Source organism: Eleginops maclovinus, chromosome 16 (genome assembly GCF_036324505.1).
Source record: "Eleginops maclovinus isolate JMC-PN-2008 ecotype Puerto Natales chromosome 16, JC_Emac_rtc_rv5, whole genome shotgun sequence".
In the NCBI taxonomy this organism is placed as follows: Eukaryota; Metazoa; Chordata; class Actinopteri; order Perciformes; family Eleginopidae; genus Eleginops; species Eleginops maclovinus.
The window spans coordinates 11,209,487-11,232,605 of record NC_086364.1 but is presented as its reverse complement, the minus strand read 5'-3'; the positions used below and the strand labels follow the sequence as shown (position 1 = coordinate 11,232,605).

Genomic DNA, 23,119 nt, shown 5'->3' with positions numbered 1-23,119 from the left:
CCTGAACTGATTGGGGCTTTGCCATCATTTTGAGTCCAAAAACATATAGAGCAGGTTTAAGAGAAGGTTAATCCAAGAAGTAAACTTCAAAGTACACACAAAAACACATAAAAACAATATAGCAACACCAGGTAATAACAAACCCAACAAATTAGGATAAAGACAAAGGAAAAATGGAAAGAAAAAAGCATTTACTTCCTGTTGTTATTCTGTGTCTTTAAATCAAGTGTGCAACAATTTGTGCAACAAGAGATATCGACATCATGTAAATACATTCCCATGAAAGTACAAGTTCAATTCTACAAAGATAAAGAAAGAGTTTGTGAAATTGACCCTGACCTTTATAGAGATCCCTTTGTCATTTTTATCTCCAGAGGTTCAAATTTGAGTCTTATTGTAAAGGGACATTTAAAATACACTTACATTTGAACAAATCTATTATTCTCTGTGACGATTTTTGATTCATCATGTGCAGTCCTAAACAAATAGGGATGAATGCATGCAGTGTTATGCATTGTTTTTCAAGTTGAATAATGAAGGGAGTTGCTCTGGCATTGTGCCTTTGAAGTCAGTAGAAATGTTATGAGGTTCAGATTGTAAACAGCAACAAAATTAAACATAAAAGATCAAATACAATACTTATTTGGAATTATGTCCCATTGTATCTGACCAACATTCCTAAAAGAAAAAGTCAAACTTAACATTTACCTATGGCTGTGCTTGCCCTTACACAACAGCGAAACCAGTTCCTCAAATGTCTGTTTATCTTTAAAACAAACAATTTTTAACAAACCTAAAACCCTAAATCCATCACTTAAACAAATCCTGAAATGGTTCTTTGCTTTTCAGACTCCATTTGCATATTGCTTCCACAAAACGTTTTCTTTTTTCTTTTAGTAATTATTACTTTCCCCTTTCTTACATGCTCTGTAGTTTGCAGAAATGTCAGAATCTCAAGTGAGTGGAATTCAAGAGGAAGTAGTCCAGTTGAACACCATCCCAGGGACCGGGGGCACACAACATAATGGCGATACAGTAATCAGCATCTCTGAACGGTGTGCTCCCTCCTGCTGCGAGGACAGCCACTACAGGAAACTCGCCATCAGCAGCATCATCTGTGGACTCTCCTGCATCGGAATCTACGCTCTGATAAATTCAATCAAGGTATTTTGTTCTCTCTTTTTTTTTCCATCTGTAAGTCAAAATGTCGAAGCCTTAAGATTTCACACTGCTGCTGAATTCTCTAAACGGCAGGAAAGTATGTAAAATATAAATTAAATCACAAAAAAACAACCATAATTAAAATGTGAAAGCAACATTTGCGACAGAGGAATAATTACCACTTTTAGACTTTTTTACCCACTGGGTTTAAATTAAGATCAGGAAAAATATTTCAAATTTTTTATTTTAAATCACGTCTTAACATTAACAGCAGTGGGGTTAAATAGTGTCTTTTTAAATCCATCAACTACTTAAAACAACATAGTTACATATTATATCTGCCAAGGAGTTCATATTTTAAATTTCAGTTTGACTGTCAGATCACAGAAAAACTATTGGCTAGATTTTCAATAACTTGGTGGCAGAACCATTTACCTTTTCGATTAGGACTGGAATCACAGAGCAGATACATTAACATTGATAGATTAGATATTTAGCCTTGGCTCTCTGAGTGCACCTCTAGTTTTCTTTACTTCTTTCTGATTTGACACTTAATTTAAAGTATGGTTTTGTCCTTACTTCAACAGGCTGAGAATACTGAAGGTCAAAAGAGAAAGAATGCATCCCGAAAGGCAAGAAAATTGGCCATCATCTCCATCGTGGTATGGTTGGCCATTCTGGCTTCGATTCCCATACTGATGGCTCTGATCTCATACATCATCACACTGCAAAACTGATAAACTTTGATAAACCTCTACAAGAGAGTGACTTTCGGATGTTGACAGACAGTGGACAGTACAAACTAAAATCCTTTAAGATATGAGGAAACTGTAGTTACACAAAATGGCGGCTTTAGTGTTTCTTGTACTGAGGAAATGTCTACTGTCCCAGTTTACACTTTTTTTTACCTCTAAACCTTTTATGTTTTTTATACTACCCTTAAAAACAGTACCAAAATCTTTAAAACTTGGACTTGTTTTTTACTGTAATATTTATTTAACAATATGTGAACAAAACTCTGAATCTAAATGACCGTATAAAAATCCAGCATCAACAATACTCTGAGACAAAACACTACATGACACATTTACATTACATATATTAAAGATAACATGTCATTACCCAGTAATGACCCAATCCTTATATATTTCCACCTTAAATGCCATTACAAGATACTCATTCTTAGATACCATATATACAGGAACTCAAGGAGAGGGTCACTTGTTTTGGCACTATTGCATTGTTACCGTATTACTTTTATTAATATCAAATGTATGAATATGTTGTACTTTTATACATGTATATAAAAAGAAACTATCTCATAATAAAAACCTTTGTGCCAAGAGTTACTTGAAAGACCCATTGAAATGATGCTAACAAATACATCTACAACACATCTAAGGCGAGAACATCTTACAGTTAAGGCAGCTTCTTAAAAATATACACACAGATAAAGAAGTTACTTTTCCAAATCAAATGTAGACACCATAAATCTATCCAGAGAGAAAAAGACGTAATAAAGCCAGCAGTGGTATTTCAACACCTCGACTCTTGGTGAAGTGCTCTCTAAAGGAAGCTATATTTTATACAAGAAAATCCCCATTCTTCCATGAATGTACAAACAACATGCATAAATATTAATATAACATACCAAGGTAGAAAGATTAACAAGTCGCTTGCAGACACAAACTACTGTACATACTGGTTGTGAGATTGGCTACAGCGAATACAAATCTCTGTGTGGCATGTTTTAAAGTTACATTCAGCATTAATAAAGAATAGCTGCCTTTATGGATACACTTGCAATACTGCTGGAAGTGAGGTCAGGAGTATGTTACAATGCTTTTTCTCTCAAACAACAATGCAAAAGATATCAGCTGCATACAGCATTCGCCTGACAAAACGGCATCATAACTTCCCCAGGGAGGATGCATTGATTTGAAAATCTGAAAAAACTGTAGGTTATGATGAAAACGTCCTTATATTGTCTAAGTGTTTAATTTAAGGCTGGCAACATTTGTTTCTGGACAGTTTTACTCATCACAGATGTAAAGCTGTGGGGGGAAATGGACGGCCAAGGTTCAAGTGCATTAATGATGAAAATACTATGTATAATGCGATTAACCACTGTGTTTATAACCAACGCGAGGCAACACTTTGCTGGTGCAATGATGAATTGTTCTTCCGCAGGGCTAAATATTTTACACAACATTACTCGTAAAAAATAACGTCACAACAATCATACACAGATTGTGCTGGCAAAAAAAAAAGAGCTGAACGATTCACATGTGAATCTTTATGTTAATGCATTCCAAATATTTGTATGAACAAAATGATCACTTGCAGTGTCTTTTAAGCGGCAGCTGTCAACTGTCTCTCTGATCATCTATCAACCACAAATTCAGCTGATCGAGTTTGGCACAGAGAAGGGAGTCTGAATCCTGCACGCTGATGGAAAGCTCGTCTTTAGCAAAGGCCCCTCGCCTCGTCCTGGAGGATGAATTTCCTGACTTTCCAACACCAACAAGTGGCTTCTTTGGTCTTCGGACCTCACCGGCATCCAAGAATTCCAGAAAACGTTTGACTCGCCTCTGGCCGAACCAGGACTCGGAGCCATTTTTACGATTGAGAGGCACTTCGAGAATGGTCTCCAGCCGGCTGAAACCCGAGAAACAAATTCTAATTAATGAGCGAGTTGAGGAAGTTAAGGGAATGTAACAAGTTCTTAAGCAGTAGGTATTGTGTTTCACATGTCTGAGAACACATTGGAGTAAAGAAGGATTCTCTCTCTGGTGCCACCCTGTGGTCAAACTGCCTTACTAGCTGTGTACAAATCCATTCTGCACACTAAGCAGGTTCTGAGGGTGTTCACTGGGAAACGTGATAAATAAAGGACCCTTAAACCATTTCTATAAGTCTATGTGGACAAGGTACTGCCGACAGCTGGATTTGAAGAGATATCTTTAAAAAAGGTAAAGAATATTCCTGATTTTAACTATACTTGATTTTCAATTCCTAAATTCAAAGACAATCTGTTGATAAATCTAAACAATCAAAATAACCAAAGATGTTCTTATATGTTTGAGCGGCGCTGACCACTAAACTTTCAAGTTTAAATATGTACACATTTTCTAATAATACATTCACAGTGTTCACAGCAAGGCTTCAACTAATCCCTTTATTGAGATAAACTATGTGCAAAAACAATTCTGTCCTTTTTACTGAACCAGAATTTTTCTAAATCAGAATGAAATGGCTTTGGAAGATTTTGGAAAAAGTCCATGAACTAAGCTTGGAGCCAGAAATACATTTAGTTTTACTGTTCAAAATTCTAAATGTAAAGCTGTAATTGATGTTGTCCAAATCATGCCACATATACCTATAAGAATTACATATTCTGTGTGTGCGTGTTTGTGTTTCTATGAGTCAGTGCTGTAATGTTGATCTTACCCCTCAGGAGGTTGGCTGAAATTCTTATTGGTGTAAATTTCTTCCAAACTAAACTCCTTCTTTTTCAGCCTGTGATGTGACAAAGAAGAAGAAAAAAACACAATTGTGATCAGTCGGAATATTGATCAAAGTGAACAGACATGTATTGACAATTTCCCTTTCAATGGCATTTGTATTTGACCTACTTAACACGCTAACCCCATGTAAAGGCAGAGAGACCTTTACAGGTTGTGTAACACTGGAGAAAAACAGCAAACTAGATTTTCAAAATTAACAAACCAAAACACCTGGCCCATGTTTTTTCCAATTAAAGTTACTCATTTTTTATTAATCAAGCAAAAATGTCCCACATTTTGCAACGCGTAAAATGTTGCATAAAAAACAAACATGGCGATTTTTAAGGACTTGACCGCAGGTACGCTGGCAGTTGAGCAATAAGTGCATGGGGCGGGGGGGATTATTGTATGTTTTTGTCAGACCATTTGATTTATTCATATAACTAATCACCCATCTTAGCTTTAACAGAATGATATACGAGTTTAACTTGGCTTGAAATGATCGAACATGACCTTTTATATGTATACTACGCACACATGTTCTTTTATGACCTTTAAATGCAACTTAAAATCACCAATTACACAGAGTCAGCTCCATTTGCTGATGAAGGCAGTGAGATGCCTTTTAAATACCATAATGCACATACTGTTCCCAAGGTCTAGAGTGAACGGTTGCTCCTGTGTTTGAGTATTCACCTGATGGCTTTGGGCAGGCCCATGGGTGTCAGGTTGTTTTGAGGTTTGGGCAAAGTTTTCCGAATTCTAATAGACGACACCTTGCCGCGTTCCTCATGTTTTTGCACCAGCTGCAAACATGAACAAGGGGATTAGTAAGCTGAATCAAAACCACGTTCTATACTTTAAGTTAAAGATGTCCTTACATGTATGTTAAATCATGTATACCTTGATTTCTGAATCTGAAAAGGCCTTCTCTTCTCTTAACCCTATATCTTCAAACTCCTGACTGGAAGTGCTCGTGTCCTCGCCATCATCCTCCTCTTTACTCTGTCGTCTTCTCTCAATTTCACTTTGCCCACTGCAAAAAAGGCAAAAGTTAACACCAGCCAATTGAGAAAACACTCTTCAGAACCATTGATAAAAGTACTAATACCCCACTGTGAAAATACTCCACCAAGGGTAAAAGCTCTGCATTCAAAACCTTACTCAGGTAAAAGTAGTTATAGGTTTGAATCAGCAAGGTGTACTTAGTATCAAAAGTAAAATAATTGATATCAAAACAGTTCAGAATCATTAGAGTATCACAGGCATCATCATAAAAAATGTAATTAAAACAAGTGAAACCCGTATTACCTGCTGCTGAAGTCCAACGGAGCACTAGGGTCGTCAATTCTTTGGATGGATATGAAAGGGTATAAAGGAGAACAGAAGGAGGGGGGGGGGACATGACTGGATGAGCATGGGCTGGCTGCAGCTCCTCTGCTGTCAGCTTTCTTGGAAAGGAACGCCAAGGGGCTTGAGAGGAAACAGGAAGCAAGAGCTGAGAGGGCAGAGCTGGGAGAAAGAGCAAAACTGGGAGACAGGAGAGACGGCAGAGATCTTCTGGAGGGGTACACCTCCTTACGGAGGCAGAGAGGGGCGATCTCCCTCTCCACCTCTACACTGCAGACCGTGTGTCGGCGAGCCCGTCGCAGGGATTTCTGGGAATGATGGACAGAGGGAGTGTGGGAGGCTTGGTGCTGGTGTGTGCTGTGGATCCTTCGGTGATGCGGGGAGTGCAGAGTAGAAGTCCACAGCGTGTCCTGAGACTGAAGGGACGGAATCTCTGGACAAGAGTAGCTGCGCAACAGGCCTTTTGACGTGCAGTTTCCTGAGGAGCGTGAACTCGCCAGGTCTGCATCATCCATAGTGATGGAGCTGGTCACCTCCTCACCTTTAAGAGTCCTACTTAAAACTCTGCTTTTTCTCCTTTGGTTATCGGCTCTCCTTGGCACAATGTTAACCCTTCTTGCAGTAGACCTTAGCCCACACACACTCGTTCGGCTTTGTTTACTGGCCTCTACCTCTTCTGACACAGAAGCAGCCACCCTGTCTTTCCCTTCAACAACATGTTTAACTTCTTTATCCAATTGTACATTAGAGTCTCCATCAGATTGACAGGGTGGAGAAACAGGTTGTTGAGTACTTTCAAAAGGAGTCATTTCAAAATAAACAGTGTGCATTGAGATTTTACATTTGCCTTGTTTAGGCTGGTTTTCTTTGGCCACCAAATGAAGGTTATTTACACACTGCTTTGTCTCTCGATTCCCACACGACACAGATGATTTATCAGCAACTTTTAAAGCCTTTTTGGATCGTTTGGACGGCAGCTTGAGCTCCTTTTCCAAGCTCTCCTCTTTCTGATCATCCCAAGAGGTGTTCCGAGCTGTGAGTTGTAGATGCTTCATTGATAATGCTGATGAGGTAGTAACCAAAGTGCAGTCTGATTCTGAAGTTGGACCTGATTGGGTTGTTGCTTTCCGTTTTAGTGGTTTGCTGTTTATATTCCTGCGCTTGCTTGTGCTTTGGAGGGGCTTTATAGAAGGACGGACAAGGACTAGTGATAACAGTTCCTGCTCAATTTGTTTCGCAGGGTTGGTTTCTACATCCTTACTGTTCGATCGTGTCATTAGTTTTTTTGTCGGCTTCACTGTGTGGCCGCTGCCCTTTTGGTTGTTTTCTGACACAGCACTGATTTCCTCCGGTGAGCAAACCAACATCGCATCAGAGGAACTTTCAGTCTGTGCGTTCAACACAGGCTGCAACTCTTGTACTACTTTCCCTTTCTTATTTTCTCTTTTTAAAGCAGCTTGTCTTTTTCTAGCAGGCTTCAGTGGTTCTTCCTGATCTACAATGGGATTTGTCATCACAACTTTATTTATTGATGGTTCCACAATGCCACCTTCTGAGGCGACATTTAAAAACTCTTGTCTTTTTGTTTCCTTTTTTGATTTATCTGCAGTCATTCTCTTCTTCTTCACAGATTCTTGAGAATCACAGTCCAGTTCCACACCCCTCTTGGCCCGGACAAGAGTTGAAGCTGAGTCAGAGTCAGGGTTCAGTCCAGACTCCAGCTGCTGAGTATTCAAGGAAGGCCTAAGTGTCCGTCCATTATTAGAACAGACTGAATCAGGTTTGTCTGATTTTACAGAATTCATGAAAGAAACCTGCTCATCACTAACCTCCGACTCTTCCTTCTGGACTTTGGATTCGGAAGACTTAGGGGTAACTTTCTTTACTCTTTCTTTTCTTATTCTATTAACGGTACATTTCCTCAGCAGTGGTTTCAGCTGGACAGTCACATTGCCTACCTGGTCTTCCATGACAGCAGAAAACTTGTCTCTGGAATCATGCGAGGCACTTACAACTTCCTCAGAAACAATGCAGGGTAAGGGAGGGTGTTGCAAAGGCAAAGAATCAAGAGAACTTATTTCCTTTTGGGTTATTGCACTTTCGTCTGACTGTTCAGAGCTGTGTGTTTGCAACTCCACATCAAACAATAATTTCTTTGAATATTCAAGAGCAGCAGTTTCTGTGTTTTCTAAACCTTCTACTTTACTGAGCGTCTGCTGATCCTCTTCAGCATCCGATTACTATTCCTGCTTTGTGCTTCTGGATGAAACGTACCGCTCTGCTCTGAGTGTTCGACATCAGATGGTGCATCGGCTTGTAGCTCACACTCATCGAGTTTGTCTGGATGTTCCGTGCACGGTGGAGGACTATGAGCTTTGAAGAGTTTAACAGGACTCATCACTATCTCTGTGAAACTGGCCATCTTTGACTTGAAAGACTGAAATAAGGGGCCGATCACCCATCCCATCGGAGCAACAGCCAATACCTCGCATGCGTCCATCTCAGATTTAGCGGTGTCAGGATTCTGTGTGGTATCCTCAACAAACTGCTCAACTTCCACATCCAAAGCAAAGACGTTTGGTTTCTTTCGCGGGCTTTTACAGGTCTTTTGCCTATTACAAAGACGGAGAAGGGAAATTAGACTCTCAAAACACATTCCACCCATAAGAAACTGCATTGTTATATCAAATAACAACAACTACACACAGCTCTGGAAAAAATCAAGAGACCACTCCAAATGTTTCTTAAATCTTTATCTCTACATGTATGGCAGCCATTCCAGTGACTGTTGAATTTCAATACAGAAATTTTGTCAGCAGTTTATAGAATACAATGACAAAAAATGACCTCAAAGACAAACCTATAAATAATAAAAGAGAATATGATGATGCTGAAGTGTTCTCTTAATTTTTTCCAGGGCTGTATAATAGTTTTGTGAACATATGTAAGGTGTCAATACAAGGTCTGAGTTCTTTATTTATTCAAAATGCAAAAATCTATGCACGATGTTGTAGGTCGGATGGAAAACTACTCATAGCGTGCCTGCATCATAGATTCTGACCATGGTTACTCACAGAGATTATGATATTTAAATACTGTTTCTAATTATTCACCAGTATCGAAAAACAGTTTTTTTAACCACTACAAATTAAATGAGCACATTCATAAAAGAAACATGTTGGCAGGCAGTTTTTAGATAAAGTAAAACGTAAACATTTCAGACTTACTTGTTTTGGTGCTCCGCTGTTAAACTGACATCAAATCCATCCTTCAAAGAATATATATAAAAAAAGTTTAGAGTCCTTTCTTATAAAAATCAACTAAACAAAATCAATAAAACACAAATGCTGTCGTTCATGAAATGTATTATTGTTAGTTCATTATAAAACAAAGAGTATACATTTAAATTTTAGTGCTATAATTTCAGATTTGCAAAAAAAGCTTCATTTTGATCAGATGTTGTTAAAAGACTGAGGACGTTCAATTATTTAGTACATATTCATTACCTTGATTACTTATTCTGTGTTTATTCTGAGAAAGTGCTATTTATTCACTTGCAAAACAAGTGAAAGAGAAGACAATAGAGACACGATGCATTGTTGTTCTGCCTATGCTTCACTGGGTCACATTAAGACAGTGGACTGCTCGTCAGATGCAGTAGACCGTGAAGGAGGATTACAATCCCTCAATTAACCCTCACACTCTGTTCACTGTACAGGTCTTCAATGTTGACATATGCAGCCGTACGGCAAAGCTGCTGCACAGATTAGACAGAAAGCTGCATTACATTAAAAAAAACAGCATCAAGTAGGGCATGAAGACCAACAGAGACACAGAGAGAGTCAAGTGTGGAAACCTCTGGAGCAAGGAAAGATGCCACTGACCTCGTTTTGATTCTCCAGTACATGTGTGCCTTCAATTCTAAACTGCTCGGACTGCGACACTTGTACCTACAAGCCAGAGATATGCATAAACAGTTACTAATTGGATAATCGTTACATTGATTATCTGAACCAAGTTTTTTTTTTATTCAACCCCTACCATGTTTGCACTCTCCCTTTGTCTCTTTGTGGGAGACAGATTCTGTCTGGATGATTCCTGAGCGGCTCCGCTGTCTGAAGGGCTTTGCTTTTCAGGGGTTTGTGCTTTGATCTCTTGAATTCGGCCACTCCTTCTGTGTCCAGATATTCCATCATCTGCACAGCTGTGAATGTTTAAAATGTTTTCAGAAAATCAAGTCAATATTAAGTTGGTTTTTTTAAACAGTGAGAAAAACAGTACTTTAGGTCTTAAAGAATGCTTTAGTATTGGTGATCTTCTGATATTAAATCAACATTATGGATCTTTCATAATTAGTAATGATTTAGTCCCCTAACTTGGCACACCTAATTCTTCAAAAGCTCGAATTTCTATGGGTACTTAATCAAAAATATAATGTTTTTGAGCTAAATTATTTGTATGATACGGTTAGTTTATTAGAAAAGCGCATGAAATCAACATGAAGTGATAAGCTACAGAGAGGATGTATGACTGTCGGAGTTATTGCTCTGCTTGCATTGTTACGGAACAATGCTTCATTTGCCTCTTTAAAAAAGTGTGGCTGAGCACAGACACAGACAACAGCCAAGTTTTATTTTAGTCTGCCATCAAATTACAGACCGTCTTAACTAAAGCAGTGACAGCCAATACGACCTCCGTCTATTTAACCGGCAAAAGAGTCACATCAAAATGAGTAGCTGTTAGCTGAGCATTTTGCAAACTGCTCTTTGCTAAGATTGAAATAAGATATACCAGATTGCCAACAGCGGTGTCAGAACTCCGTCACCAAAATAATGACAGACATCAAAGTTTGAATGATGCATGGCAGTCCAACAGATGAAAAAATACACTTTCCTAGTATCAGAACTGATGGAAAGGATCATTTAAGAAATAATAGCAAAGTTTCCAGAGCATGTTCTCGTTTAATCCGTAAGTCCTAAACTGTGAAAAAAAGTGTCACAAAGCAAGGAGGGGGAAACAAACTCACAGCAAAAGAAAAAGGTGCCGGGACAACTATACCTGGGAGTGACGGAGGAAAGGGGGAGGAGAGGTTCACTGTGGGGAGGTGCACTACAGAAACTGTTTGAGGGAATAGCATGTTCATCCATTGGACAAACTATCTGAGGGAGCGAGTCACAGGGATGAGTAAACATCCCCTTGCTCGCTCTTTCTCTCCGTGTCTGTCCTTTTCTGTAAATAACAAGAAAAACACATGCAGGGTATCACATCAGCATTAAAGCACTTCAAAATAGGTGTTAAACATTAACTTTCACCTACTTTATGATCTCTGGGATGGTTGTTTGATCTGAAATGAGCAACAACATCTTTTAGTAATTTCCTTTTTGAGATTGGTTATTTACATGATTGATTTCAAAGCTGGCTCTTTTTCAAAAATAAATCACTGGGTATAGAACATACAAAATACAGACAAATTGGGAAAATTGCCTTCTCATTTTTCTTTAGCTCAAGATGATTTATTCAAATGTGTTGTTTATTCCAAAAAGAAAATAGTGCCTTCAGAATCATACAGTTTGTCTAACGCAAAAAAGATTAGAAAAAAAAAGATTTAAGTAACAACTTGTAATAAACAACAAAACATGTTTGGTAACATGAATGGGATGACAAATATAAAAATATAGGATTATTTCACAGGCAAGGTCAATATAATTAAGAGGAATTCTTTTCAGAGAGTAAATAAAAACGTTGGTAAATCTTGTAAAGGCTATTTGGACACCTTTTAGAAAGGAAATGGATGTTACAGCCTATCCTTTTTATTTTTTACATGTCAACTTGCGCGAAAATATTTTCAACAAGCAATCTAGATGTATCCTATATGTTGAAGATTATTTTGCACCGGTTTTACTTTCTCTTACACAGTTTCAACAGAGGATGCCATATATTGTAACACACATTATAGGCCTACTTGGTGGATGATGTAGTTATCGTCTTTTATATGTTCGATGTTAATCAGTTAATGAGAATAAAACGATGATATACATTTAAAACGCCCTTTGCAGTCTCAATATGAATACAATAATAGGGTTGGTGGAAAAAACACATGTTTTGGATTTGAGCTGGTCATTGTCGTTGGCACATTAATGAGTTTACTCATACTTACGTTGGCAAAATGTTGGCTAAATCTAACGTTGGATACACAACCTTAAAAGCTAAGCTGCTAGCTATTTAAATAAAGATTAATTTAATTGAATTGTTTCAATCAAATAGAAGGGCAATTGGTAACACTCGGCTAGGTCTAAATGCTGGAAGGGGCACTGTTTCACATTCAAACTTTTATGTGGGGGCTAACCAAACGAATGGAAATGTTAGCCAAAGGTGTTGTATTTTATCCAACGAACATCTTTTAAAAATGGCATTAAGGCCAACTACCTTAGAGATATATCTTAGCATAGCTTTATTGTAACAATCGGTAAACACTGCAGGGTATGGCTAACACCGATATTCACAGTGTGTGATATACAGTTAACAGTGTGTGCACCGGGGAATAGCCGTAGCCGCCGGTAGCTGTCATCTCTGCTAACGCTCAAACGTCTTCTATGTGGTTACTAAGGACGTCTTGGTAACGCAGTTCAGTTGCTTGTGGGTTTTATTGCAAAATCATAGTGAACAAACCTACCAGAAACGACCAGCTGGCTGGACCGAGGGTAGTATTCCGACCTCACAGTAAACAAGACATGCCGGACGGCGCCACACAAGCGGCTCGCTCATGCAAATGCTTCCGTTTCACAAATCCCAACAACCAGACAGACAGATCATCCAATCACAAGAGGAGTTGTGTTTCCCTTGTTGAATTCTGACCAATGACAGAAGACTTTGAAACGTCGTAGGTTGAGGGCGTCCAATGAAACTAGCGCTGATAAAAGACTCAATTAAAAAAAAAATGAGTCTTCTAGTATGTCCTCGGGTGACCTAGTATCTAAACACACATGTTTGATTAAGTCGAAATGATGAACTTAAATACAATTAAAAAAACGTGAACAGCGACCGGTAAAAATAAATAATCGCACGTGAAAATGTAAGGATAGGTCACATTCATACATTAAATCAGTTTTTTCCAAGTGAGGTAGACTCCCGGACACCAAGAGCATCTCTCCTTCTCTATCTGTGCTCATCATCTATTGACGCATGTGACAAACTAGGCATCCAGTGCATCATCTCCAGGTGGTGCTCTCTGGTCTTGCAGGTTTCCACTTGTAATGGTTGCATCTGGATCATGGATTGTTGCTGCGCTTGCTGCCATGTTCCTGTTTGATTCTAAGAGCTATTATTTAAAAGATGGTTAAATTCGTTTTTGTTGATATTCCTTGTATTAATGTGGTTAAAAATGTAGGCGAAGCCTTGAAGTGGCCTGGCATCCCAAGGATCCATGCCTTGAAAATATGTACACATGATCTTTTTTGTCATATTTTTAATAACTACGCACTTATTTGGCCTCTGAATGCAATCTCGTAAGAAACAGGGAGCATTTCCCATTCAGTTGGTTTATCAGTTTCCATAAGAATTATAAGGAAAAGAAGAAGATTCATCTGCCAAATATTTGCAGGATATAACATTTGTTAAGTCAAAGAAACATATACAATTCTCAAATTTCGCAAGCTGCAAATATTGGCCTTTTTTGCAAAGTGAGTTCAATGCAGATTGTGATCAATTTGTTACACACACGATTTTGTATCGTCACTGACCTTTTGCATATTTGAAAGATTATATACAATTTGAATTTGCACCGTATTTTATAACATTGTGTATTATTCAAGTGTAAGAAAGTTAAGTAGATATAAAGGCATCTCACTGAAAACGTGAATTTCTTCAAAATAAGGTTGCAATTTAATATTGGCGTTTAAAATAATACCTGCTAAGTTGACAAGTTAGTACAATAGTACATTTTACATACTAGTGTTAAATAATAAATTGAAATGATTACCATAAATGTCAATCTACAGATCAAAGTGGAACAGCCATTTACATTTTACTAAGTGACTAAAATTAAATCAATTCAAAATTCTCTTAACCCCTTAGTTTAAAAAAAGAAAATGGTTAATAGCATGAGTTATTTATTTAAAAACAATGTACAGAAAACAAAGCCGCTGTTAAAATGACAGATTTAACGAAAACTCCTTGGATGAATAGACAGAATATAGGCTTAGGCCAAAACATGACTGTCAAGACTGATTGTGATTGTAATTAATTAACTACACAGAAATCATGTGTAGAGCTCAAAATCTATTCTCTTAGAGTTGTAGAACTGAGCTCCCTCTTGGTCGATCCTCTTGCAGTAAACACCTGTGCTGAAATAGCCTTCATCCACCCAACCCTGGAGAACAAACAATAAGAAGATTAAAACCAACCGGGGGAGATTGAGGTTAAAAGGTAGAAGCAACATGGAGCACAATAAGTTCAAAACATATAGTATTGAGTTTACACGTACAATAGTTCTGAGGAGGACAATCAATTGTAATAAATAATTAAATGATAATGATAATGAATAATAAGTGGAACTCATTCAAACACTCCTACTAATGCACATTCATTTGTGTATTTTGTGTTTCTATTATACTCTCGTTTTTTGGGAATTCTCAATTAAATCTTAGCTTTACATAGGAAATGCTTTTTAGTTCTATAGCCTATTGTGACCGGTTATCTTTTGGGAAAAGTGTATGTTCAATGTTCGCATAGTGTTAAATGGAAATATGTGAAATGTTCCTTATTATTTTTATGAAATAACTCTACCACAGTTGTCAGTAAATTGCTACTTCAGTCCAAAACAATAGGATTGTGTTGAACTACTCTGCCTTAATATGTTTTTTTGCTGCTGTACCAGACTCACACCAAAGCATGAATCCTTAACCAGGGTATGACCCAAACTGTAACCGAAACTGCTTTATCATTTCAAAATTGGTTTAATAGGATACCTGCATCTGCTGACTGTTGAAGGGACCAAAGACCTCAGAATCATCCTTATTTTCCCATTTGTACTCCCACATCACCTCGTCACTCACTGAAAAAAAAAATGAAAAAACAGAATTAAACAAAACAAGATATTTTGTTCTATTTAAAAAGGGAAATTAATACCATTAAAACCAAAAAACCTGTGTTGTGCTCTTCTTCATCTGATTTGCCTGTATGCTTCTCATCAATTTTGTCTGCGAACATGTCCAGTTCATCTTCTTCTTCATCACCACCTGGGCTCTTCTTCACTGCTGGGCGCTTGCTGTTCATGCTTTTCATCAAATAGGCCAGTTTTTCATATGTTTGCTGATAGATCTCAAACATACCGGATCCAACCAATCTGTCAGCTAATGCTGTGAGTCTGTCAAGCTTATCTGTGTCCCTCTTTGCCTCCACTGCGGGTTTATTCTCTTCCCTCAGCTTCCCCTTCTTCTGTCCTCCAAGGCCTCCTAGCCGCCGGAGCGCTTTTGCAACTGTCTCCCCAGGAAGTAACAGTTCGACAACAGCTTCAGTGAGCTGGTGCTGTGTGAAGGATGCCAGCGGGTCCTCTGCAGGCTCCATTTCTTCCTCCTCCTCTTCCTCTTCTTCCTCATTGTTTACTTGGCCTGCCTGCTTCTCTTCCCTCTGTTTCTCTTCCTCAGCCTCATCCTCATCACCCACTCGGCGTTTCCGTTTGGCTCCAAGACCTTTTTTTTTTTGTTTGAAAGGTTGTTCTTTTATTCTCACCTGGAAGAAAGGACTTATATTATTGCACAGTGCTTGAAAGGTTTTCAGAGATTACGAAAATATCACTAAAATTCAACTACCCAGTCAATGTTGTCAAGCCAGTTGTCTCTAATCTCTTCCTCCTTTTTGATGAAGTAGTTTCCTTCAGAGTCAAAGTATCCTTCCTGCATCTCCTCATCCAGGTTGAAAGGTGTAATAGAAACTCCCTCGTCACAGTCAATAGTTGCTCCCTCTTGTCCTGAAAACATAGTGAGTGTGGTTTAATTTGACATTATTAATGACTCTTCATGTTTAGACAAAATACTCACGTTAAAATGCTGCTCAGTTTGATATAGATTTAGCTACACTTAATTGTGTTATAACTATTATTATTATTATTATTATTATTATATTTGTAGAATGAGATATTTTGTGGTGTCTGCACAAAATTGTTTCAGAATAATTTGATCTAAAGATTTCAAAAAGATACACAATTTAAAAATGACATCACAGATCTAGTCCGTAGCAAACATGGTAAAACTATAAATATAAACCCAAAAGTGTATGTGCCATTTTGTTTTTCAATAAGTGTATACTTGAAGCAATATGTCATATCATCGTTCAAACAATTAAATAACACTTACCCTCCACGTCATCACTGGCCAGAATATCATATTTGTTGGTGCTTTTTATGTCTTCCCCTTCATCCTCTTCATCACTATCAAGGGAGTGTTTGCCCTTAAACCTAGCGCCTGGTCCACTAACAGCCTCACAAGTCTGGTTCAAGCACAATGAAAAAAACTGAAATGCACATTAAACACAACTTAACATTTCCGTAACATAGGATTGCATTTCCTGCAAGTTTTAGCAACTTATTTCAATGTCCTGATAACACTGTTGTTGATTTGGGTCTAAGGCCTACTACATGTCCCTTAAGAAAGACTTACATTTGAAAATGATACTTGTACTTCTTGTGTTTAATTCTTCTCCACTATGCATTTCAGGGGAAAAGTAAAATATATACGCCACACCTTAATGAAAACCATGCGTCTCAAAATGTGGTGATTCTTCTGAAAAACGAAGAGGTGGATATTCCTTTACGGTTTGAAAACATTCTATTTCTCAAGCTAAATAAATTATTAATAAACCTACTTGGATGACAAGGAGGCTGTTTGAGGGCATACAACGTTAACTTTTGATTTATGCTTTAATGGAATTAGATATTTTGTTTGTAAACATTGATGTTAACGGGACGGTGGTACCTTTTTGTTTGGGATGTCTTCTTCCAGCTCTAACTCCCCTTCCCCGTCCTCAAATGTTACTTTCCTCTTCGGCATGGTTCTACAGAAGGCAAGACGGTGGATCTTATTATTCAAAAGGGGATGAAACAGTATCAAGTGGCTGTGTTACTTTGATCCTATTAACGTTGTGAATATGAGCGGTAACCTCAGTGCTCATTAGCTTCGTTGCTAAAATATTAGCCAACAAAGTTGGCACGCAGCGTGTGCAAAACAAGAGAAAGCAATAATCTCAGTCATACTCATGCTTGGAAGTAAGATAACATGTAGTAAACTAGTGCAATACAACATGCATATTACATTGGTATAACAAATGAACTGATATTTAGCAGAAAAAGGTGTCGAAACCTGCTGAAATGAATTCAAGCAACGTTCGTTTTCGTTTCTTCTTCGTTGGTTTACTTCTTCTTCTCTTTCTCAATGTTTGTGCTAGGTTGGTAAATAACAACACGGCGCATTACCGCCACCACCTGTTAAGGAGTTCGGATCACATTCTGTACGACGGTGACATTTATTTACAACATACGGAAATAATTATAACAATAATGAATATAACAAATGTAAAGGCTCCTTAGCAATACAAAGTATTAAGTGTTTTTCAGATGGAACAATAAAATACCAAAATTCTAGAAAGATCTCAAACTATGGAAAGGTTCATAAGGGAAATACATTATCAAATATAATCTGGAGGCAGGTCATGATAAATGTCTAGAAACTGTCAATAAAAAGATTATAAAATGTATTGTCTCTTGAATGTCACATATAATAAACAGTTGAAAATCTAAATCTAAAAGTACATTTTAACCATAGTTTTCTAAAGTAGCTACAATTTATTTTAGGCGCACACACGTGTTGTGTCTTTTGCATAAATATGAATTAAAACTCTTGGCATTCAAGTTCAACCTTTGGTTCTGGATTGAGGCTGTGGTGACGCACTCCCCAGTAAAATGAACCCTGTAAATCTCTTCACCTTGGACTAATTTAGACTTTGAATCGCTTGGGGTCCTTCAGGATAAAAAGGATAAGTGTGTATCAGAAATAGAAACAACAAGCAAAGAATTGAAGTGGCACAATTCAAAGGTCATGGAATGACCATCTTTCCTTACATTATATAAGTATTTTAGAGCTAAATTCAGAGCAAAAGATCAGGGCATAGCATTGAGAGAATTTGACACAGGACAATGTAGAAAAATAAGTTTGACATCTCCTCTGAAGAATCAGTATTCACCAAAGAACATTTGCTTTACACACCGTAGTAGTCGTTAGTTACACAGAATGCAGAAGTGAGAGGGCCCAGGAAAATAACATCAGATCTTCACTTCAACATTCAGCATCTCACTTCTAGCAGTTCTTATCAGCGACTGCTTGGTTCGGCTGATCCACCAGGCAGCTCCGGGTAGACTCAAGCGGAGAGGAGAGAGAATATAATATGTCAGGATTTTGTTACCAGGAAGTGGGGCGAGTTATTTATATTTCAACACTCATCCTCTCGTACTCGAGGGAGAACCAGTGATAGTAACCTGAAACTATATATTCAAACATTGTCTGGTTCTGGATGCGACGAACTGATGAACAATTACCTTAATGCTTAGAAACTCTGAGGACCCTTCGAAGACAATCTGCAAATGTTAATAATGTAATGACTGTGTCGAAGGATAAAGTGACCCAGTGAGGGATTTAACATTGGCTGAGGTAAGTCTGAGTCACTGTTTTCTATTCTGTCACTGCTGTCTGAGTCACTAAAAGAACTATATACTTTTATTTGCATTACTTTAATGTTGTTAATGACAAGTCATTTTAACTTATCAATTAATTTGTAGTATTTGAGTAAATGGTCCTGGATTTAAGTAATCTTGGGGTCACTCTATAACAGCATTTTAAACCTCAAGCATAATGAATATGACTATTAGTTGAAAATGAAAACCAATTGTGGCTCCTATTTTAAACAAGGTTATTTGATGATTTCAATTGTTTTGCTCATTCACTTACTGTTATTACTGACACATTTGTACCTAAGAAGTATCTAACTGTTAGAGCTGATTCAGATGGGGCCAATTGATCTTCGTTACATGCCAACAGTTACCACTTGTTTTCAACATGGTGGTTGGCTAATACACCTGTAAACGTTTAGCTGAGTAAAAGGAATAAATCTAAGATCAGAATAAAGTATAAATTAAATGGAAATATTGTGTTTTAAATACTAAATAGATGAACCTCAAAGAGTAATTATATGGTATATTAGATGGACGAATAGCTGCTTTCAAAGGATAGTTGAAGAATATATAAGATGTATTAAATTGAACTTGATAATTTATTGTAGCTGGAGTTGTTAAATGTATTTACACCTACATGTCGAGCAGTTTCAATATTTGTCATCCTGAATGTAAAATCACTTTCTGTTCTCAGGTGGTGGGATGAAGCTCCATGAGAAGCTTTTGACCCATTACCTTTCATGCACCTCTCCGGTAGATAAAGAAGGATACCTTTACAAGAAGGTTTGGATTAACAAAAAACACAGACAACATGACATAACTAAATAATAAATTCTGATCTCCTTGTAAGGGCAAATGTGATAATCCTGTTTTATTTTACCATGTTTCTTTGTAGAAAGAGAGAAATGCCACCTACCAGCGGCGGTGGTTTGTCCTGAAGGCAAACCTGCTTTTCTACCAGGAGCGCCCCGCTGACAGACACCTGCTGGGTGTCATTGTGCTGGAGGGCTGTGCGGTCCGGCGCTCTGAGTCTGACGGACAGTTTGCCTTTTCCCTGGTGTTTGAAGGGCCCGGACTCAAAACATACAGGTTTGCAGCTGGGGATGGTCAGATTCAGGAGAGCTGGGTGAAAGCTTTGCTCTCAGCCAGCCACTGCTACCTCTCGCTTCTGGTGAGGGACTTGGGGAGGCAGTATGAAGGTGTGTTTGTGTTATTTGTTTATTGGTCTCATCATCTAACACTAAATGTCCAACTACTCCATTGCAAAAGACTTTATATAAATGTGTATTTGTTTTTGTAATTTGCTTCATGAGGAGTCTAAATACGTGTTAATTTCCTGTTTTCCATCTGCAGACGCTAAACAGCAACAAGGCTCAGGTACATCTCGTCACAGTTCCTCTCTCAGTGCCCTCAAACACTCCACTCACTTCCTGCCTGTGCAGGGCCGAGCAGCAGTGGTCAGGGAGGGGAGAAGCTTCAGCGCTTGCCCTGTTTTACAAACACAGTCAACAACACCTAAAGTGGTGGCTAAAAAATCCCCTAAACTGTGGCCCAGGAGAAATGCTCATGTTACACCACTTAATGGACCGGCTCCTTTGTACGGGGAATGGCCATTGGTTGGTTTTGATCCACTGGAGGACTTCGGCAAACTTCATGATTACTATGGCCAAGAAGTGAAGAAAGCGAGAGAGGAATGGCTGGGGAGTCGACGAGCAAAAGATGAAAGCATCGATGGACATCTCATCGACCTTGGGTGAACCCACCTGGGGGTTGCAGACCATTTAAGAGGAAGTGAGATGGAGTGGTTCATGCGTGTCAAGAGGAACTGAACCTGAAGGGTTGTGGGTTTATCGGTATTTAGGAACATAAGAGTCTCAGGCCCTGACACAAACTGTAAATGTGCTAAATGATGCCAGTGTTTAAAAGGATGAGTTTAGATCCCTCCTATTTTAGATTTGTTTTTATAGAAGTTGTTAATTTCCTGAGCCAAGACGGCCTTCATGTGACAATGGGATACAACAGAGAACAAGCTAAGGAATCTGCACAAGAGGGTCGGAATCTGGAGCTGCTGTTGTCTGCACATCTGCACTTTTTGGACATAAAACAGCGTCTTTGCCTGCAGCACCTCGAATGAGGTTAATGAAATTCACAATGTATCAATTTTAGTAATTAATACGGAACAATGTAACAGTTAGCGAACAGGAGCTACACACCTGTATATACATATTCATACATACAGTATGTTGTGCAAATGATGAGTATTAGTATTAAGCAAAGAGTATTATACACTTACAAAATTGATCTGTCAACACTTAGGAACTATGATTCAAACAGAGAACAAGACTTTCATATAGTTCAAATCAGAAAATACTTTTGAAGCAAAAAAATACACATAAATATTATATATATATAACACACACATCATTGGTTATGCATCAAAATGTCCTTCATAAAAAATGCTTTTGTATCCTTGTTCGTTATTTTATCAAGCAAATAGTGTAATACATTTTCTTTGCATGAAAAATAAAATTGGTTTGACTTCAACACCATCATTTTTCTTTCATCATTAAGTTGACATAGACAGACACAACCATACCTTTGAACGTAAATGGCAGTCAATAAAGGTTGGTCAACAGTAGAGGGCACTGCAGGCGCAATGTGTTGGAGGGAAACACCTGCTTTACAGAGTAGGCTGTATATTTAGTCAGAAACAGCACAGATATTTATAGAAGTAAGCAGGAAACCAAAATACAAAGCAGCTGTTGTTCGACCTGATCAGTTAAATATTTTAGAAAGTTTTCTTAATCAAGTTATCTAAACATTTACTTGGATCATTACAACACATCTGACTGTCATTTCCATTAAATCCACTGGATTAATAATGACACAAACCAACTGCTTGAGAGACAAACGTGTACTTTTTATAAGCTTTAAATGAGTGTAGTGCCAACAGACACAAAAAGAAAATGCCGTCATCTCTCCTTACCCAACACTTTAAATGAACTTTATTGTGATGCATGTTGCACAATCCTATATGGGGTCAAATGACAAGACAGCGCAAGCGAGGTTCCCAAAGACCAGCAAATATATCATACAACTCTGACATGTGGCATGTCACCGAGGTTCCTTGAGGTCGTCTTTCTCCATAGGTCAAGCTAGGAGCTTCCCTACATTCCTCAATCTACAGACAGACATACCAATCGCCTAAAAAGTGATAGATGGCTTCAGAGGAGCGTGGTGACACGTGTCACGTTACAGCAGCAAACCCCACAAATGTACTCACATCTGTATAGAAACACTTCCTCACCGGAGCGTCGTACACAAACAGTGCTAGGTCAGACCATATCGTTTTTTATGTCTTTGAAATATATGAGATTATTTCCAATGATATCTGTGATTATAGCATATAGAAACTAGTGGGCCGAATTGTATTGCAATTCATTTATAAAAGGAGAATTATCCTTTCTCTTCGTTTTACCTATTAACATTTTTCATAGTTATGAGACATTTGAAAAATATAATCAATAACAATATTTCATTTCTAACTTGAAATTAAATAGTGTGAGTTAAAAACAAGAATGCAAGTACACTTGTCTTCATGGAAAGGCCTAGCACTGACTCTTCAACATGCTTTTAAATGTAATAATCTTCACTTGACTCAATGCACAAATATCTGAACATAAATATGTAAATAGCTGAACATACTGCCATAATTTACTTAATTTACAGTGTTAGGGGACCCCTTTAATTTACTGCTTCCATACTCATTCCACCTTAATTTCAATATAAAAGTCATAAGGGGAATTTAAGAATGAAGAGCATCTTGATTCATATTAAATGTCAATGTGTAAACATATAAATTATATTATAAAGTATTAACCTACACCTCTTGTTCAAAACAGTCAGAACATGGGCTGTGCTATAACTCATTCCTGCAACAAGGTGATGATAATCTAGTGAACCTTGGGTCAAAGGTCAAGTGGGAGTCTGACAGCTAGAGTCGGGCTCTGGATGTCTGGATAAATAAATGCCTGTCTGATCCTTATTACTGCAGGCGTGGAAACCAGTAAAAAACCGAGTCATGATAGACCATCAGTGGAAACAAATGCAATAATGACCAAAGAGCTGAGACAGAGGGGGGGAATACATTTCTCCATCAGAGAAGATTAGAACAGTTGTTAATCAAATAAAAAGAGATTATCTCTGAGGAAAATTTGGATATTAAACCTTGGAAAAAACGAATGAACAGAAAGCTGTTTGTTATTGGGCCCCGCGTATTGGCAGACTGTCAAGTTTATTTAGCTATTCTGATCGCCCTCAGCTGTCCCTTTTCTGCTATTCTGGGAATGTCTGCTGCCATCACCCTGCCAAGTAATCCCTGTAT

The 23,119-nt window shown here is 38.0% G+C and overlaps 3 protein-coding genes across 7 annotated transcripts; 1 reads left to right on the top strand and 2 right to left on the bottom strand.

The window, feature by feature from the left end:
- Positions 1-1,387: 1,387 nt before the first annotated feature.
- On the bottom strand, positions 1,388-12,805 carry prr14 (proline rich 14). Of its 2 annotated transcripts, XM_063903656.1 has the most exons (11): positions 12,691-12,805; positions 11,334-11,361; positions 11,076-11,246; positions 10,059-10,221; positions 9,902-9,967; positions 9,245-9,285; positions 5,979-8,629; positions 5,571-5,703; positions 5,364-5,473; positions 4,612-4,680; positions 1,388-3,819 (listed from the first exon to the last, which is right to left on the bottom strand). In XM_063903656.1, exons 7-11 carry the CDS (start codon positions 7,985-7,987, stop codon positions 3,528-3,530), a joined length of 2,613 nt encoding a protein of 870 aa, XP_063759726.1. In that variant the 5' UTR covers positions 7,988-8,629; positions 9,245-9,285; positions 9,902-9,967; positions 10,059-10,221; positions 11,076-11,246; positions 11,334-11,361; positions 12,691-12,805; the 3' UTR covers positions 1,388-3,527. The 2 variants fall into 2 exon arrangements, with proteins under 2 accessions (XP_063759726.1, XP_063759727.1); XM_063903657.1 differs by lacking the exon at positions 11,334-11,361 and having other exon boundaries at positions 12,691-12,787.
- Positions 12,806-14,108: 1,303 nt separating this feature from the next.
- cd2bp2 (CD2 (cytoplasmic tail) binding protein 2) lies at positions 14,109-18,480 on the bottom strand. 4 transcript variants are annotated; one of them, XM_063904277.1, is made up of 7 exons: positions 18,275-18,480; positions 16,988-17,066; positions 16,370-16,526; positions 15,827-15,984; positions 15,161-15,746; positions 14,984-15,069; positions 14,109-14,385 (listed from the first exon to the last, which is right to left on the bottom strand). In XM_063904277.1, exons 2-7 carry the CDS (start codon positions 17,060-17,062, stop codon positions 14,275-14,277), a joined length of 1,173 nt encoding a protein of 390 aa, XP_063760347.1. In that variant the 5' UTR covers positions 17,063-17,066; positions 18,275-18,480; the 3' UTR covers positions 14,109-14,274. The 4 variants fall into 4 exon arrangements, with proteins under 4 accessions (XP_063760347.1, XP_063760350.1, XP_063760346.1 ...); XM_063904280.1 differs by having other exon boundaries at positions 16,370-16,502; positions 18,275-18,473; XM_063904276.1 differs by lacking the exon at positions 18,275-18,480 and adding an exon at positions 17,372-17,506.
- On the top strand, positions 18,335-21,255 carry pheta2 (PH domain containing endocytic trafficking adaptor 2). Its single transcript, XM_063904281.1, has 4 exons — positions 18,335-18,715; positions 19,430-19,518; positions 19,631-19,934; positions 20,089-21,255. Exons 2-4 carry the CDS (start codon positions 19,438-19,440, stop codon positions 20,490-20,492), a joined length of 789 nt encoding a protein of 262 aa, XP_063760351.1. The 5' UTR covers positions 18,335-18,715; positions 19,430-19,437; the 3' UTR covers positions 20,493-21,255.
- The last annotated feature ends 1,864 nt before the right edge of the window (positions 21,256-23,119 follow it).

Bases quoted from the DNA above. Each gene is read 5' to 3' on its own strand.
- prr14 (XM_063903656.1), bottom strand. From the start codon at position 7,987: ATGGAAGACCAGGTAGGCAATGTGACTGTCCAGCTGAAACCACTGCTG. The intron at 5,474-5,570 runs GTATACATGATT...TCATGTTTGCAG, and splicing joins TTTCAGATTCAGAAATCAAG to CTGGTGCAAAAACATGAGGA. The intron at 3,820-4,611 runs GTAAGATCAACA...CTCGGGTTTCAG, and splicing joins TTCAGCCAACCTCCTGAGGG to CCGGCTGGAGACCATTCTCG.
- cd2bp2 (XM_063904277.1), bottom strand. From the start codon at position 17,062: ATGCCGAAGAGGAAAGTAACATTTGAGGACGGGGAAGGGGAGTTAGAG. The intron at 15,747-15,826 runs GTAGTTGAATTT...CCTTTCTTCCAG, and splicing joins GGCTTGACAACATTGACTGG to GTGAGAATAAAAGAACAACC. The intron at 15,070-15,160 runs GTTTTTTGGTTT...TTTTTTTTTCAG, and splicing joins TGAAGAAGAGCACAACACAG to TGAGTGACGAGGTGATGTGG.
- pheta2 (XM_063904281.1), top strand. From the start codon at position 19,438: ATGAAGCTCCATGAGAAGCTTTTGACCCATTACCTTTCATGCACCTCT. The intron at 19,519-19,630 runs GTTTGGATTAAC...GTTTCTTTGTAG, and splicing joins AAGGATACCTTTACAAGAAG to AAAGAGAGAAATGCCACCTA. The intron at 19,935-20,088 runs GTGTGTTTGTGT...TTCCATCTGCAG, and splicing joins CTTGGGGAGGCAGTATGAAG to ACGCTAAACAGCAACAAGGC.